At 36.5% G+C, this 18,312-nt stretch overlaps 2 protein-coding genes across 3 annotated transcripts in view; both read right to left on the reverse strand.

The window, feature by feature from the left end:
• The window catches only part of LOC128519142 (adhesion G protein-coupled receptor E5), a 181,557-nt gene that overhangs the window by 83,615 nt on the left and 79,630 nt on the right, over positions 1–18,312 (reverse strand). The window contains exons 1-2 of one of the 2 annotated variants that reach the window (XM_053492738.1): positions 8,218–8,410; positions 6,554–6,634 (exon numbers count right to left, since the gene is read on the reverse strand). The exons of the other annotated variant lie outside the window; for it this stretch is intronic. Coding sequence (XP_053348713.1) covers positions 6,554–6,634; positions 8,218–8,245 — 109 coding nt within the window. The 5' untranslated portion in view covers positions 8,246–8,410. Of the gene's footprint in view, positions 1–6,553; positions 6,635–8,217; positions 8,411–18,312 lie in introns of those variants that run through there. 2 annotated transcript variants of the gene reach the window in all.
• Positions 2,010–18,312, reverse strand: part of LOC128519145 (adhesion G protein-coupled receptor E1-like) — an 89,640-nt gene continuing 73,337 nt past the window's right edge. The window contains exons 3-5 of the mRNA XM_053492749.1: positions 4,174–4,333; positions 3,931–4,083; positions 2,010–2,444 (exon numbers count right to left, since the gene is read on the reverse strand). Of these exons, the coding sequence (XP_053348724.1) occupies positions 2,266–2,444; positions 3,931–4,083; positions 4,174–4,195 (354 nt within the window). The 5' untranslated portion in view covers positions 4,196–4,333 and the 3' untranslated portion in view covers positions 2,010–2,265. The remainder of the gene's footprint in view (positions 2,445–3,930; positions 4,084–4,173; positions 4,334–18,312) is intronic.

The raw sequence follows: 18,312 nt of genomic DNA on the forward strand, positions 1-18,312 counted from the left end.
ACACATATATGAAACACTCACACATACATATATACTACTAACTGCTCAAACAACTACATATGAAACACTTGCATACACATATATGAAACACTCACACATACATATATACTACTAACTGCTCAAACAACTACATATGAAACACTTGCATACACATATATGAAACACTCACACATACATATATACTACTAACTGCTCAAACAACTACATATGAAATGCGCGCGCACATACATACATACTTTCCGCGCACACGCACGCACACACACATGCCATGGTAACGCAAGGAGGAAGTGACGTTGCATGGTGTTCTGAATGGTGGAATTTTGTAGAGTGAAGTTCCCTTTTCAGACATTTCCTGCGCAGGGAGTAGGGTGTAGGGTGTAGGGAGTAGTAATTTCAATGTATATGAACTTCATTCTCCCTGATTAGTAGTAGCGTTTCTTAAATAGACCGTTGCTGGACAGTTTAGAAGACAACGAGTGATTTATTTATCACCACAGAAGTGGGTGATATAGGGGGTGGGAACAATGTTTGTCCCGCGGGATTCCGATAAGTTATTGTTCATATTAGCGAAGGCGAGGAAACACATTTCACAAAACAGTATTTCTTTCTGTTGTAGGATCCGACATATTAGCCACAGATTCCGTGCTTCAATTTTCTTTTTGCAAATCATCACCTGCGTTTTCTATGAAGGTAAAACAGTAGCAAAACCCGAGAGCTTGCAAATTCGAATGTGAGAACTTGTAAAATGAATATTTGTATTTGTAAGTTGAAATTTGTACTCACAGCTCTGATGTGAAAAGCTGCATCTATCGATTTGCACACCTGTGTTTTGAATTCGAAGTTGCAGATTAACAGGCACAATTGTGTACTACACATTTATCTTTGCGCTTTACTTCAGTTTCGCTGTACAACCACAAGTCGGCGCTCACAACCTCTCAGATCTGGCAGTACAACCTCAAATCCCGGCGCTCTGACTTTTGCTACTCATTTTGCGATATTCCTGTAGCAAAACTGACTTGTGCACTTGTAAACGCGGGGGCGGGGCTGGGGTGGAAATGAAGTCATTTTATTGGTCAATGCCTCACCAATGAACATTTAATTGGTTGGAGCCAGCCAATGAAGTGGGACGTTTTGTGCGCGATGACGTCACAGACTACACAGAGCAGCTCGCGCCGTTTCGGTGGTGGTGGTCGTCTATGCCAACCAATTAAACGACATTGCTGCGCTTTTACTGGTATATAAAATCCAGTAAAACTAATGATAGTTAATTAAAAAAATTCAAAGCGTTTAAAAACAAAATAGCTGATACATATGCATACAAATGTTTGCATTGTGGCTGGCATTGTTCATTAGTGAGGCATTGACTAATAAAATGACTTCATTTCCACCCCAGCCCCGCCCCCGCGTTTACAAGTGCATAATCGTAAGTGAATCTGTCATGCTGTAAACATGACCACCACAGACTACAGCACCCACTGCACGATTAGTGTTCATGTCCTCTGTAATAGTTTAAGTTCACTCAATACTGATTGCTATCAAGTATTTGCTCAGCATATCATATCCGACCTCATATCATGTCTGATTCCTGGCTGTGGTCTTTATCTATTATCTTCGCTTATTGTCTCTAAATGACTGATCCATTTTACTGATATTTTAAAGCTATTTGCTCATCACCTGAATATCTCCTGGTTGTGACCTTGACCCTGCTTTGTATAAGTTTAAACTGTGCTTCAGTTGCATCCAGCAAATCCTCTCAAATCTAACACATGTAAACAGCAAGGGTACCATTCTGTAGTTTCACAACGAATGTTGTACAATAAGTAGAAGCATTTTTGAGATCAGTGCCATGTTTCACCATTGCATGTAACCTTTTGACTTGCATTAAACTGCTCCTGTAAAATACTGTATGTGACCTTGATAAAATGGTTTGAGACAATATGACAAACCTCTTAATAATAAAACCTAGTTAATGGTATAATTTTGTTTTTGGCTAGCAAAACAAAATTACACCATTCACTAGGTTTTATTTTTGTGCAAAGTAATTTACACAACTCTTACAATTTCCTCAATTAATCAAATTAATATTCTTTAAGTGATTTTCAAGCCACATTAAATCATGAGGGCTATAACGGAAACTGATCATACAGATAATAACTTGAATTCTGCACTTTTGGCCTAAAATGCTCCAAACTACATGCGCAAGGAAACATGGACATTGAAAAATATTATTTAGCTTATGTGAAAGATGCAATACTTCAAGTAGATTTAAGTAGAACGATGACCAAAGAACACATTACCATTGCAGGTAACCCCTTGGATTGCTTTAAATTTTTCCTGTCCATTGCTGCTCACAAAACCTGGCTTACATGTGCAGTAATATGAGCCAAGAGTGTTTTTGCACTGAGAATTATCACTACAATTGTTTTTCTCACACTCGTTGATGTCTGGAAGAAAACAAGAGTAGAAATTTTCTTATCCTCAAACTGTTAAATACATCAGAGACAAACAGCTCAGCTTTGCTTGCTAGCCTTCCTCTTGATTACATTCCAGAGGTTTGATTTAGGAGTTAATTGCAGCAGTCTTTTATTTTTTCCAGAGCTGTATATATACGTTAGAGATGCTCCGATCAGCATTTTTGGGGCCGATCACCGATTACTGATCACCAAGGTCATGATCTGCCGACTGCCGATCACTGCGGATCACAGAATGGCAGGGGAATGGGAATCTTTTATCTATAATCTAACAGAGTTTGCACCATTTGTAGAAATGAAAGTAACTCTAAATTAACTATATTAAAAAAGAAACTGTAGAAATAGGCTACAGTCAAGATCTTGAAGAACCACCTGTAAAGTGTTTATTTTAGAAAATGAGAACTTAAGGCTACTGTAGGCCATCTTTCCCAAATAAGGCAGAGTAACTTAAAATTATTCCAAATAAAGAGAGGCAGACCAACACACATCAGATCAGCTTAATGGGATGTAGCCTCTTAATACACTGATTACATTATAATTGGCAGCGAAATGTAAAACTTGTTCTCATACTCGACATATTCAGTTGTATAGCGTGTTCTAAGATGCCTAACTCATGCCGTTGCTTGCTTCCACCTTGAGGGATTTCATCACGACATACATTGCAAACGGCTAACTTTACGTCTTTATCTGACACTTTGAAAAACTTCCAGATGTGAGAACTCATGTTGCCACTGGTAAGCTCCGCTCTGCTGTTGTTTACCTGTGCGCCGTGCATGCACGTGTGAAAAAGTCACGCAAGTAATTTCTGTCAAGTGATAGACTTTTTTGATCAGCGCTTTTGGGGTTCGCCGATCAAGCTATTTTTAGCCAATATCGGCCGATCAATCTAAGCATCACTAATATACTATATATACGGTATACTATACTGTATATACTGCTCAAAAAAGTAAAGAGAACAGTTTAACACCGGTCAAACACCGGTTTAACTTGAACGGCCTCTCATATGTGTATGTATCAGTTCAAGTCAAACCAGAACTAAGAGTTCCCTTTACTTTTTTGAGCAGTATATATATATATTTAAATATATATTAATTTTATTTTTGTTTCAGTTTTTTTTTATTTCTTACATGTAAGCTAATGTAGTGTATTCTAAATAAAGTGGTGTAGATTAAACATTAAATGCTCTACGAAGTATCATGTTGAAGGTTTACTATAAAACTAGAATAAACACAGTAGTAACTTTAAGTCTTTCACAAATATTCACAGAATATACAAATGTGTTTTACAAATCCTTGCTACAATGTCAAATTTATTCCTGTCATTTGGGTAGACATGAAAGTGAGCTTATTACATTAAGTTCAGATAATGTTACAGCAGAGTTAATGAAAACTATAAAATTATTAACATAAAAAAGTCCTCATGCTTGTTACTTTCATCCATTAGCTAATTCATGTCTCACCGTTGCATGAAACACCTTGAGTTTCAGTAAACTGCTGCTGTCCGTTGCTCGCCACAAAACCAGAAACACACGTGCAGTAATAGGAACCAGGGGCGTTATGGCATGTAGCATCAGAGCCACAGATGACTTTGTCTGTAGTACACTCATTAATATCTGAGACAGAACAACAAAAGCAGAGGTTCAGGTTTATCCTTAATGTAGCATTAATACAGAAATAAATATCAGAGAATATCACAGACATACTGAGCTTTGCATTGTTCACCATTATCCTGATTGAAATTAACAGATCTTGTCTGGTACCCCGTTACACACTGACAGTAGTAGCTACCATTTGTGTTGTAGCAAGTTGCATTTACACCACATATTGATGCCAATCCTGTGTCAGACTCACACTCATTCTCATCTGTATTATAGGATAAAGATCACATATAAAGAATAAATAAAAGAAACATTAGAGAATAAAACATTAGATTCTGATTTCAAATTCAATTTCAAATAAATCAGTTATTATCAGTGGTGAAAAGTAAGGAATTAGATTTTCTCATGTTACTGTAATTGAGTAGATTATTTTACTTATTTAACTTAAATATGTTTTGTGTGAAGTAATTTTATTTATATTTTTTTTACAAGTAAAAAACATTTTTCAAAAAACAATACACAGCACAGTGGATACTGCACTGAATGATGTGCAGAAGAACAAACTGGAACTAAAATTAAAAGAAAGAAAGATGGAGACAGTCAGGTCAGACACCAGTGGTGGAGACTAGGGCTGTAGTGGAGGCTAAACGTAAAAAGTTTACGCGCCTCCAAAATGTCTAAAATAGCTCTTAGACTCCTCTGACTAGTTTTAATGCCGTTTAAAATTTGCTAAAAAAAAATTCTAGATCGGCTTTTTAACAACTCAGGTCAGGCTGAGGCCACACTACACAAGTTTGTACAAGAATTTTGTATAGAATTCAAAATGGTGCCAAAGCCCAAGTGTAGGGTCTCGGTACAGTTTAGAAGTGACAAGTGTGTGAGATGAGCAGACTGAGAACGGATTTCTCCTGAATCACAATATATCAGAAGTGTTTGATCTTTTCAGAGTCGACTCTGGACGCTGTTGTGTGTATGCACTGGTCACCAACTCACCTGGGAATGTGGCCCATCAATAGCCAATCAACATAAGGAGGTGGGATCTTTCACTCCCCCCGGTCATTCATTCATTCATTCATTCATTTATTTATTTATTTATTTATCATGTGGTGACGTGTAAAAAAGAAACATCATGTGCGTGTGTGCTTGGTGAGCGAGTGGGGAGAAAAAGTTCACAGTTGAAGTAAACTAAAGCCAAGTCGTGTGCAGAAATGGTGTCGTTTTTTAAGCGCACATTAAAACTGCTGCTGTCTGTCAAGGCTGCCTTAATGCGGGGACTTAGCTGAGCTGAAGGGCCTACTGAGATTAGGGAGCCATAAAAAAAAAATCACAGTTTTGTCAATTTTATATTTTATATCCATCACTTTATATTCATGTTTGTGGCTGCCGATTGAGCCAATTTACATTTGACTCTTGTGGACACCGTGAAACAGAATGTAGAGGAATAGTTTGGGCATTTAAAATATTCAAATGCAGGTAACAGGTGAAACTTGCGGCTTGCTAGGGCAAAAATGTCAAACAAGAAGTTAGAGTGTTGTACTCATAAAAGTAAATTGTTACAGAAGAGAAATTATTCTGGGGTCTCTGTATTATTATTTCGCTTTGACTGTTTGGCAACACTGATGATCCCTCACCTGGTGCACTCATTAAGTATATGATCCACGAATTTTGAGTCATCATAAAAAAAAATCTGCAAAGCCAGGTGAATAGTCTATACTTCTAGTCTTATCAGAATCTTTTAAGATTGTGAAAGTCGTATAGTGTTACTTTAGCCTTATTTTTTCACCAGATCAAACCATATATATATATATATATATATATATATATATATATATATATATATATATATATATATAATACTTTTATTTTCATAATTTAACAGTAAGACATAATTTTCTGTCTTACTGAAATGCATAATTGATTCTTTAGTTTTTCGAATGGTCGGTCTTTAATTGTTTTTTCTTCATGGTGATTATTATTTTTGATGGACTTAAGCTATGGTTATTTCTTTCATACTTTTGATTAACAATGAGTTTTATCTTAAATTCATATCCCCCCCAAAGAAATATTGTCTGACTTACCTTGATTACATTTTTTATACCACTACATCCCTGGTGTTTACCCAGCTAAAAGTTGGCCTGTTGTGTGAACGTTTTATTTTTTCTCACTTTAATTTGTAATGACGTTCCCGAGTTACTTCACGAGTTACTTTTTGACTTTTTGAGTAGATTTTTAGACTGGTACTTTTTTACTTGAATAGCATGTTTTAGTGCACTTTCCACCTCTGGTTATTATGATGAAAGCTCTCAGGTGACTGAGCATATTGTTGTTTTCTCTATAAACTGTGTGTATTAATGCTAAAAGATTACATAACACAGATGACTTCAGCTCAGTTTTAAAGAAAACTGTTTGTTTTCGGGACAAAATGCAGGCATTAAATTATGCATGCACAAAATCATTATAATATTTTTTGCAGGTTTGTCCTTACCTACACATGTGCCATCGCCAGCTATAAGTCCTTTATCACATTCTTCAGCAGTCATGTCCTTCAACACGGCGAACAGAAGACCTGCAGGAAAAGATTTAGCTTTAGATCAGTTTACAACTGGATATCAATAATATTGTATTATTTTAATACTTTATTGCAATAATAAAGTATTCTAGTTGCATAAAACAGTTATGGATTGAGCTACTGAGCCCTACTGCAGCTTCAAGCACTCTGTGACCCGTGTTTATGTGTTTAACTTCAGTCATGTTTATAACCATTATATTGACTTGCAGGTGGTAATGAGATTGTGCCCCTTTAAAAAATCTTGCAATCATTATGTGGAGGCGTCAAACATGCAGGCAGGACAAGCGAATATTTTACTGTCTTATAAACAGTGAGATTTATTTTACCCATCAAGCACAATGATGAAACTGGTTCTCATGAAGACCTTTCCAGGAAAGCAAGACCAAAAACCTACCTCTTGTGCAGAGGAGAAGTTTATTTAGAGAGAACATTACATCAGATGAGACCCGTTATAAAGGCTTTACAGAACATAAGTAGCAGACACATCTTACACTATCACATCTCTCAGACACATCTCTCAATATCGACTGTTCAGAAGAGATTACTGCATATTGTGTATGCCTTCAGCATTGTTTTACAGTGTAAAAATAAATAAAAATCAGCAAAGAACATGGAATTAGAAGAGGTGTCAGGTAGTGAATAGTCACTAATCTGATGAGACTTTTAACAGGTGTTTATTACGTATTAGTGGTCTTGAGTGTCCATCACTGGGAAACTATTTGGGACAGTGAAGGTTGTTTTTTATTGTAACATCACTACCATGACAAGATCAAGGTTTTTTTTTCTTTTTCATATTAACCTCAAGAAAAAGAAAAAAAGACATTGATAAGAGGATGCCTGTATACAGCCTTCAGTAAGTGTGAACTAAGGTGTGAAACTGATGTTTCAACATAGAAAAGTACAGTATGTTCTTTAGGCCATGAAAGGCATTTACAGAAGACTTGAAGCACAGTACAGTGATGAGCCTTTTAGCCGCAGTAAAACATGTGAATGGTGCAAACATTTGAAAGAAAGCTGTGTGTCCGTGAATGACTATCCCTGAGGTGGCTCAGAGCCCACTGCAGTCATTTTTGAGAACAATCAGCGAGTGGAACATATGAACGCATAAAAAAAACCTGATGGTATCCTGCACTAGTGAAATGCTGGGGTAAGTGCATTCGCATAGCAAGGGATTATATAGAAAAATAAAAAAAAGAGTTTTTATTCTCTTAACAGAACTGTTTCCCAGTTTGACCTGAATGCCCCTTGCAGTTGTTATAGAAATTAATCAGCACTTAGGTGGAAACTGAAAGTCCACTTCATCACACCAGTTTCACTGATTATTGTACTAGAACAGCATGATGTGGAGTGTTTTATTCGTTACATACTGTACACTGCATTTATATTCCAAATAGACAAAACTCATCAATTAATTACAAATGCTAAATTTCACACACTGATAGTCAGATCTCACCATGGCAGTGACACTTGCAATATCATGGAGTGTTGCAAAAATCGAACAGGAAACCAGTATAATTACTGTACAAAACTACATCTGTAACCACTGACATGGAAACAAAACTAAAATAGATGTGACTCACCAAGAAACAGCAGAAACAGGTGGCTCATTGTGAGAAAGAATAAAACAGATCCAAACTGCACACACTAACCACTGATTAAATCCTGCGCTCCGGCATTAAATTAAATTATAATACAGTCACTGTTTGTTGCTTTCTGTTTCAGTACTGCCCTAATAACACACTCAAGAGATCCCCAGCTCTCCCTCTCTCTATATCTATAGATGCAAATTGTCTCTCAAACTCACAACTGAAATGAAGGGGAGGGTTTTACTGGGTGAGAAGTGTGAGTCCGGCCCCTCTGGAGGTGGGAGAACTCAGTAAGGAGGTTGTGACTTCTTGAGTCCCACCACTGCTATAAAAAGCGAAAGACTTTAGATATACACAGTCTCCATGATCAACTAAGAAATATTCTAATGCAACAAGGTCACAATCCAGTGTCTCCTCGTGCCAGTCCCAAGTCTAGATAAATGCAGAGGGTTGTGACAGGAAGGGTATCTGACGTAAAAACATTTGCCAAATCAAATGATGTGAATCACTAAGAGGACTTCCATACCGGTCGTGGCCCAGGTTAACAACGACCGCCACCGTTGCTCCTGACCTACAGGGTGCTGGTGGAAATAGGGCTACTGTTGATGGAAAAAAGAGAGGAGGAAGGTGTGTTCGTAGGCAGAAATCAGAAGAGGAAAGGCAAGAGTTAGGAGTGACAGTAGGGATTTTGAATGTTGGGACTATCACAGGGAAGGCAAGAGAGTTGGTTGATATGATGCAGAGAAGGAAGGTGGATATACTGTGTGTCCAGGAGACCACGTGGAAAGGTATCAGGGCTAAAAGCTTAGGAGCAGGGTTCAAGTTTTACCATTGTGTGGATAGGAAAAGAAGGTAAGAAAGTAGGAGTTACCCTAAAAGAGGAGTTTGTTAGGAATGTTCTAGAGGTGAAAAGAGTATCAGACAGGTTTATGAGTCTGAGGCTGGAAATTGATGGCGTGATGTGCAATGTTGTTAGGGGTTATGCCCCACAGGTAGGATGTGAGTTAAAAGAGAAGGAGAAATTCTGGAGTTAGTTAGATGAAGTGATGCAGAGCATCCCCAGAGGTGAAAGAGTGGTAATTGGTGCAGGATTTAATGGACATGTTGGGGAAGGGAACAGAGGTAATGAGAATGTGATGGGTAGGTTTGGTCTTCAGAAAAGGAACGTAGAAGGACAGATGGTGGTGAACTTTACAAAGAGTATGGGAATGGCAGTAGTAAATACTTTCTTCCAGAAAAGGCAGGAACATAGGGTGACATATACTGTAAGAGCAGAGGCAGAAGCACTCAGGGGGACTACATCTTGTGTTGACGTTGTAATCTGAAGGAGATCAGTGACTGCAAAGTATTGGTAGAGGAAAATATAGCCAGGCAATATAGGATGGTATGCGTAAAATGACCCTGGTGGTGAGGAAGGTGAAGAGGACAAAGGCAAAACAGAGGACAAAATGGTGAAAGTTGAAAAAGAAAGAATGTTGTGCAGTTTTCAGGACAGAGTTAAGACAGGCTCTGGGTTGTCAGGAGGTGCTTCCAGTTGACTGGACAACTACAGCTAAGGTGATCAGGGAGACAGGTAGGAGGGTACTTGGTATATCATTAGGAAAAGGAAAAGTGGACAAGGAGACTTGGGGGTGGAACGAGGAAGTCCAGGAGTGTATATAGGGAAAGAGTCTAACTAAGAAACAAAGTAAACACAGCAATTCAAACTGAATTTTTTAATTGTCAAATGATGTTTCACATGCCACTACCTTAGTATGACAAACGCATAAATATACAAAAAATGCAGTGCCCTAAAGTAAAACAATATATTCTGTATATTAGCCCTTTAACGTTTTTGGCACTTACTATGGCAACAGTCACTATGGTTCTAACCTTGCTATGGCTCCAGATGCTACTGTATTCACTGGCAACATGTCGATTAGCCTAGCATGATAGTGCTTAACTAAACATCTTTTTCACCACATTACAGCAAAACTACTATGTGCTTTTCATGTTACCACTACAGATTCTTAGCATGCTTATGTCTTACTCAAGGGTATTTACATCTCATTTGGAGGAATATCAACCCACCTGTAGTTAGGAGCAAAGAGGCACAAAACTTTAGCTCATGTTTTCTGTGGGGTTTTAGGTTCGTCCCCAGACCAAAAAAAAAAAAAAAACATAAAAATAATTAACACAAAATATAAGGTAAAAATAAAACAAATTAACCTGCACTCTACCTTTAAAGAAAGTAAAAAATAAATCCCGACAGATGTGTCTCCGTTTGTGCGCGCAGGCGCTGTGTGTGTATGTGTGTGTGAATCTAAAGTAAGCTTCCCTTTCCCCCTTATCGTCTTACACAGTTACCCTTCAGTTACCCTCCACTCTTTTCACAGACACGCGCACACACAACGGGATCACTGTTTTCCCAGGAAAAATAAACTTATTAAAATAAATCTTTTTAATGGCACTCGATTGAGCGACACACTAACGGAATCACTGCTGTAAAATAAAAATAAAACAAATTAACCTGCACTTTACCTTTGAAAAGAATCACGCCAGAGCAGTGTTTCTGTGTAGAGCAGAGAAAAAGAGTGTGTGTGTGTGTGTGTGTGTGTGTGACTAGCATGCATGAGCGATAATAGGCAAGTTGTTGTTTTTTTTGTCTTGTTTTCTCAATGCATTGTATTTTCTTAGTAAGTTATATAGTCATCCTGGATCGCTAAATATTCATAGATTTATAGGCAATATTTAGGAAACAGAATTATACCCACAGATAGCTAGCAATTATAAAAAAAAAGCAATGTCTGTCCTTGTACACATTCACACATGAAAAGTGGTGATACTTCCTGAGATGCGCACATACACTCACAGCATTGGTCAGCCAGTAGCGCTAATGCAGAGAAGTGTCGCGCCTATTATGGAGAGTAGGAGCAACATGTGTGGCATTGTTGGACCAACGGCTGTAAACACTGAGTTAGATATATAGTTCTTTCAATGTTATTTATATACTAAATTGGTAGCCAACCCTCGTCTGAGCTCCTGATGTGATGGGAACATTGAGAGAGCCTGCTGCACAAAGCTACAGCAATATAATTTAATGTCCAATTTATATTCTTGTGAGTGTAAGGGCCATATTTCATTCTTGTGATTTGTTGTTATGTTTATCTTATTTCAGTTTATTAGTTAAGCATTAAGCATTAAGTATCATAAATATAATTTGTATTGTGACATCACTTCATGGGTTGTTCTGTGACATCATCCCACAGTTATGCAGTTCCATGTTTATCACGCACGTTAGTTGTAGTTGTTGTTAAGACACGGAAGGATACAGCAAGGTGTGGAGCACACAAGCTTTTGACCGTGAGACAGTAAGCTAAAAGGAATACAGTAAAATAAGTTGTCGTAACTGTAATCTATCGAAGCTACAGAACACAGCAAGCGACTTGTCGTGACTACAGTGGATTTATGCAAGAAACTGTAACAACCGTTGTTTTTGATGTTGAAAATAAACAAGAGACAAAGAAATCAACGAAACGTCTGATGTCGTCAGTGACACTGTGTAACTAAAGACACGCGTCAGAACTTGTGAATAACATGCACCTACAGTGAGTATCGACTAAATTAACGTTGGGCCAACCTATCTTTGGCCTCACCAATGGGCCAACATCGGGCCAACGGACAAAATGATGTTGAGCCAATCACTGATCCCACCAGTGGTCCAATGTATGCACTGCCGTTGGCCCAACCTTGGCCCGATGTCAGAGCACTGACAAAAGGTTACCAAAATTATGCAGACAAAGTAGAGCTATCTGGGACTTAATAAACATGATCTCACACCTTAATTCTGTGCACTTCATGGTGACACATAAAAATTTAGTTAATTTTAAAATTCAACAGAAAGTGTGTGGATTTAAAAAAAATGTGCTTATGAGTGTGCAATTATATTCCATGCCAACAAAGTTGTGGGTACATCTAGTGTTTAAATGAGCAAGTTAATTTTGTGCTTCTGCGATCTGGCTTAACACACACAAGATCCATTTTTAAATAGATTTCTCTTTTTATTATTATTTTTTTTTATTTGCTTTTTGTTGCGATTCCAATGCCTGTCACAGCATCTCATTTTCCTCCTATTTTAAATATAACTAAAAACTTTTCCTCTTTTTTAGGATCTCCACCCCAATTGCCTGCAGCTGTCATGTGGCTACAGAATTCGCCATGTACCTAGAATACCGTGGCGCATTCCCATCACCTGATAATTAATACAGCATTTTCCCTCGTATTTCCATAATGAGGGTAAGAACACAAGTGTTGCCCTGCAGACTGCTTTTACTGCCTCTGTGCTCCTATAGTAACTGTTTATGTTGATGTCCTGGGAGTTTTGACTTTCAGCCTACAGTACATCACCTGTCATCTAAGTGTCTGATTCAGACTAGCACTGTCCTCATGACCCACCAACATTTGGTTAAACAATCAACCTTACTTTCAGAGTTCAAAGTTATGATGTCCGCTCACCACAGTCATTAATCATCTTATAGTATTGCACTTTTCTCATCCTAAAACAACTATTATATTATAGTATGTTATGCTATTTATCTAGTAAATTCATATCAAACGGTTCAGTAGTATAAGAGCCTGAAACAAAAGCCTCATAGCTGATCTAGAGTAACTTTTGCACATTTAAGGCACATCAGACACCCAGGCCAGAGGAAATTATTGATATATTTGTGTTTCAACATACCCACAGTCTTGTTGTGGGTGAATAAAATTAAATAAAAGAAGCTAGGGCTTCTAGACACAGATGATACAGGTATTAAACCAAGCTAAGGCAGTTCCAGAAATACCAAGAGCAAAGAGTCGTGAAAGAGAATACTGTAATATATATATATATATATATATATATATATATATATATATATATATATATATTATGATATAATAATAATATTTCACATTATAATTATTTAAATATTTAAATATTTTTATATTAAGATTTTCTGTTCTTAATGTGTACGGTATATACATTTTTTGGCTGACTCTGTATAAACTGTACAGTATATAAAATCAGTGCAGGACCCATCTGGTGGTCTTATAAGGAATTGTCCAAGGTGAAAAGGTATCCTGTATCTGTTTTATGCCAGCACTAATAAAGTTGAGTAAGGATTGCCATCCGGATTCATTCGGCTTTCTGTATTAATTGTTCATTTTGCTTTTAAGGCTTTCCTTCTAGCCATTCAGACACTTTTTTGACCCTGTTGGTTCTATACATAAATGGGGCTTCAGCAGCCTAAAAGATTTCTCATTTACTCTGTACTGGTTCATTGCATCATCCGTTCCATTATGGATCTTGCTTTTTTAGTCCTTTTGCTAAAATTAGGTGCAATTTTACATTGTTTGCTTTCTTTAAAAATTAACTTAGTATTCTATAACAACATGGGAACAGAAAATACTTTTGGCCTTGATTTATTTGGGGTGTTTGGCAACTTAAACCTCCTCCACCATCACCAACCCAGATTGATCTTCTACAGTAGCTAATGTAACCACCTCGATCCACTAGGTGCATTTCAAGTGCAATATCTGTATATGAATTATTTTGCAATATGTAACTTACTGTGTGCTATATTTAATTCTATTTTTACTTTTATTTATTGTTATTTTTCTTTACATTTTTATTTCTTTAATTTCATTTTTTTCCTTGTCTAATCTAAATTTTTCCTTTCATCCCGGTAAATTAATCAAAGCAACTGTATAACCAAGACAAAGCAATTTCCCTTTGGGATTAATTAAGTTCTTTGAATCTTGAATCTTATCTCCCTCTCCAGTTATCTGCTGCAGTCGACTCCCCAAACCTGACATTAAGTTTTCTTTCTGTGTGTGTAATCAGTCAACACTTAACAGCAGTTATTGCTTTCTTATATATGCTGCATTAATTGCCGTCTGCCTATGAATCTTACTCTTGGGTCCAATCCGTCTGCATTCATTCCGACAGTACCATCTTGCTAGAGATGGACCCAGCGGACATTTAGAAGTTAGTTACCTTAACAAGTTCACCTTCATGACCACGGACTTTCTACAGTGGTACAAGAACTGAGTACCTGTGTCAGCCCGCTCTCCTTGCAATCTCCATCCATACCCCCTGGTCATTAACCCTAGTACCAAAGCACATCTGCCAGAACAACATGCAGAAGAACCATGTCTTTAAAAATCTTTCCAGTCAGAATGTTTTATAATCCTTAATCCAATATTGCCTATGCTATTTTACTCTTTCAAGTGGCAATGGACACGATGCGACCCTATTTGACTCTTATTGTGGTCTGAGAGAGTAAGAAATGAACTAGCAGCCAGATCTCCCCAAAATGTCTCACAACAAGGCTCATCATGTTGTGAGACTCATGGAGGGATTTTAATTAAGGTTAATTACTCTCTGCCTGTGAGTCCTGCTTTTGGGTCCAAACAATCTGCACCTGTTCTGACAGCATTATTAAATCTTTTATATGCATCACCTAATACCTAATATTTACATGAAAGGTACCTTACAGTACAAATTAGGCTGTCTTTTTAGTGCTGTATATAAGTTATTGGGTGCTGATTAGGCCTATAAGTCATGAAAGTCAAACCCACGTATTGAGCAAAGAATCTCAGACTCTATCTGTAAAAAAAAACAAAAAAACAATGCAGAATGAGAAACTCTCCCAGGAGGTTGTAGGTCCCTTCGAATCATCACCAGTACCAGACTTCTGCCCCTGATAAATCGCAATGATAGTCAACCAGGACATTAGGGGACATGCCAGTATCTTAGTAGTCAAAGAAACATTGAATTTCTGCTCATAATGAGAACACTATAACTCGCACCCCTTGAGTGAGAGCACTGATTTAAGGTGACCGAGTCTGCTTGGTGATTGACCACCAAAGCTGCACAATGAGAGCACAAAATATGTTTTGCAACTCCTGGACTGTACTCATCAATTTAATTTAAGTACAACAGACCTTATTTACTGCTTTGGAATGTATACACACATGGACAAATTTATTGGTACCTTTCATTAAAGAAGGAAAAACCTATAATGGTTATTGAAATAACTTGGAACTTATTTTAATTTGTTATTGAGTAGATATTTTTATATCAAAGATTTTTTGTTGCAGAATATAAATTTTAAATTAATGTATATTTAACATTCAAATTTGATCAAGCTTTGACTAATTAATACAAATTTATGTGAATGAAAGATAACAGTTTAGTTTAGTTCAGTAAAAACACAAAATGTGGTATTCCTATATTAAATAAAGATTAAAAAATTGTGTTAAATGCAATTAAGGAACTCTTGTTGTAATTAATTTTTTGTTATGTAATGACATAAAAGATCAATTTTATTAAGCATAAGTGTTTGCCTCTTAAATAAACATAAACATTGTTCTGTATGCTTTACTATTAGAATCTAGACTAGATTAAAAATTGTGTTAGGCTCACAACTGATCAATGTTTCTGTCAAATCAAAAATTTGTTTTGAGCATTTTTAAAATGTATTTATTTTTTATTTACTTGGGATTTACCTTTAGATCAGTTTACAACTGGGTATCTGTGTTACTACTACTACTACTACTAATAATAATAATAATAATATTACGAAACTGTCACTGATTTTTTTTTTTTATAACACCATGATGTGGAGTGTTTTGCTCATGACATCAACAATATCATGTTGTAAGAATTTAACAAGAATGCTTAAAAAAAGCTACATCTGCCATTTTTGTGTAAACGCAAAACAGAAATACTGTAGATGATGTGACTCACCCAGAAACAGCAGGTATAGGCATCTCATGGTGAGGAAACAGAAAACAGATCCGGACTGAATACAGTGAACACTGATTAAACCCTAAATTAAATAGAATAATAGAATTGTTATCTAGGGCTTTCTATTTCTCCTATTTTTATCCTGATAACACATGCAAATGAAAGTAAACGCACACTGTTCTTCAACTCTCTCTACGTCTATGAAAATCTTAGTGTCTTAAACTCAGCTCTGAAATGAATATAGGTGTGTTCCACTGGGTAAACAGTCTTGCCCTTCTAAAGGGGGAACTCTGCAAGGCAGTTATGATGCTATATTAAGTCTCTCTGACTATTACAATAAAAATACACACATACTCTACAACTTTAACTTTTTAGCAATAAATTGGGTTATTTATTTAAAAAAATCATTAAATAAATAAAATATCTGGTTTCAGTTTAGCCATCACTTGTTTAATAAATGTAAAAAGTGGATTGTTTTGTATTTTTTTTGTTGAATCGAGTGCAACAGCATCACTAACGGGGATTTTTTTTGTAATGAAAGAATGATATAATGATGCAAGAACTGATTCTGAGGCTGATTTCTTTCTGGCCCAGACGGCAGATTCATGCAGCCTGTCAGTGATTAAGTGAGCGATTACATACTGTAGAGTCATACCCCCTAAATTTCATATCTCTGTCAGTGAAGGAAAATGTAAATGTAGATAGACTAAAGACATATTTTCCAATCAAAATCCAAGAGATGACAAAAGTGTAAGTTTATTGTTTTTTATAACTTGAACAAAAGCAGTAGAACTTTCCTATTTATCCTGTTTGCTATTTGGCAGAAACATGGCATTGAACAAAGTAGAGCATTGTGACAGAACAGCACGTCCTAAATGGTTTATCAGTTGGCGCTGCCTCAGGGTGATAGGAATAGAGTGGTATTACTTTTCTAAGGAATCGGACCAACATGTTTCCCTGTAATTCCTGTTTTTTTGTGATTTAGGACTAGGTGGCTATGTCATACAGTAAAACTTGTATCAAAATGTTTAACTGGATCTTCTAAGTGCGATGGAATGATCTTGACCATTTCCGAGTTATGAGGATCTGTTTGGAACCTCTACAAATCAGCTTTTTTTTGTTTGTTTTTTTGCTTCGATTGGAAATTGCCTTGGGTCCCTGAGATATGACTATTTACTTCCCCTGCATTTGGCTATATCTCAGGGAGCCTATAGCCTATACTGTAAATAAGCTGTTTTCACTATTTGGACTGGGAAAACTGATGCATCTTTGCCCCTTTACAATTTCCCCAGCAGTTGTGTATACTTCCTCTTAAACCAAATAGAAAATCAGATTCACAATAGATGAAAGGTTTAAGCTAAAAGGAAAACAATGATTGAAGAAATATCACAGCTGCATTATAAGTCTGCTAGAAAAGCAAACAAGCTCCAAAACATTCAGCCAAACTTAGTACCATGAAGGATCCATGTTTTTTTTTGTCTTGGGTCTTTATTGTCCTGTATTTGTCTTACACTTGCTGTGTATCTGCACTTTATGTAGTCTTGTATAGAGGAATAAATATATCCGTTTTGACTGCTGAGCAGGAGTAGCACAGCCTTTCTTAAAAGTCACATGTGCAGACTATTTTCTGCATGAACAGTACCCGTGCTTATATGCTTGAGATGACAGAGGAAGTAGCTATTTTTCACTTTATGTACCATAGTGCAGTTTTACTGAACACAAACTCTGTTACCTAGTACAGCCATGTGATGTAAAGATACGGGAGTAAAAAGAAGAGTTTATAAGATCTAATTTATATTTAAGAATAAATAACTTAATGTTAATGATTAAACATTGTAAATCATATCATAGTTGAATTTTAATTGGGCTGAATTTGTTGATTTATTTTCTATAACAGCAGCTTGGACATTAGTTATGGCTATAATACAAAGCACAGGTCTAAAATACACATAGTCTAATATGTTATGGTTGTATTAACCTATACAGGAATATGCATGGCAGATGCCTCACATTATCAAAATCTAATAATAATTATAGAAAAATATATTATAGAAAAAATACCTTAAGTAGTCTCCTGCCACAGGAAAGTCTTTAGGAAAAGGGTAATAATCCTTGTGATATTTTATAAACATTAAGTTTTTCATTGCAAATGAGTAGGACTAAGGAACCCATGCATTGTAATGGACAATATTTCTGCCAATCTCTTTTTCTGCAGGAAATGATAAATATACCACAGAACATATCTATAAACCTATACAACAGCTCAGTGTTTTAGAGTATATAGAAATGAGCTGGACATTTATCTTATCTTTAATCTT

The sequence above is a fragment of the Clarias gariepinus genome, chromosome 3 (genome assembly GCF_024256425.1).
Source record: "Clarias gariepinus isolate MV-2021 ecotype Netherlands chromosome 3, CGAR_prim_01v2, whole genome shotgun sequence".
NCBI classification, from domain to species: Eukaryota; Metazoa; Chordata; class Actinopteri; order Siluriformes; family Clariidae; genus Clarias; species Clarias gariepinus.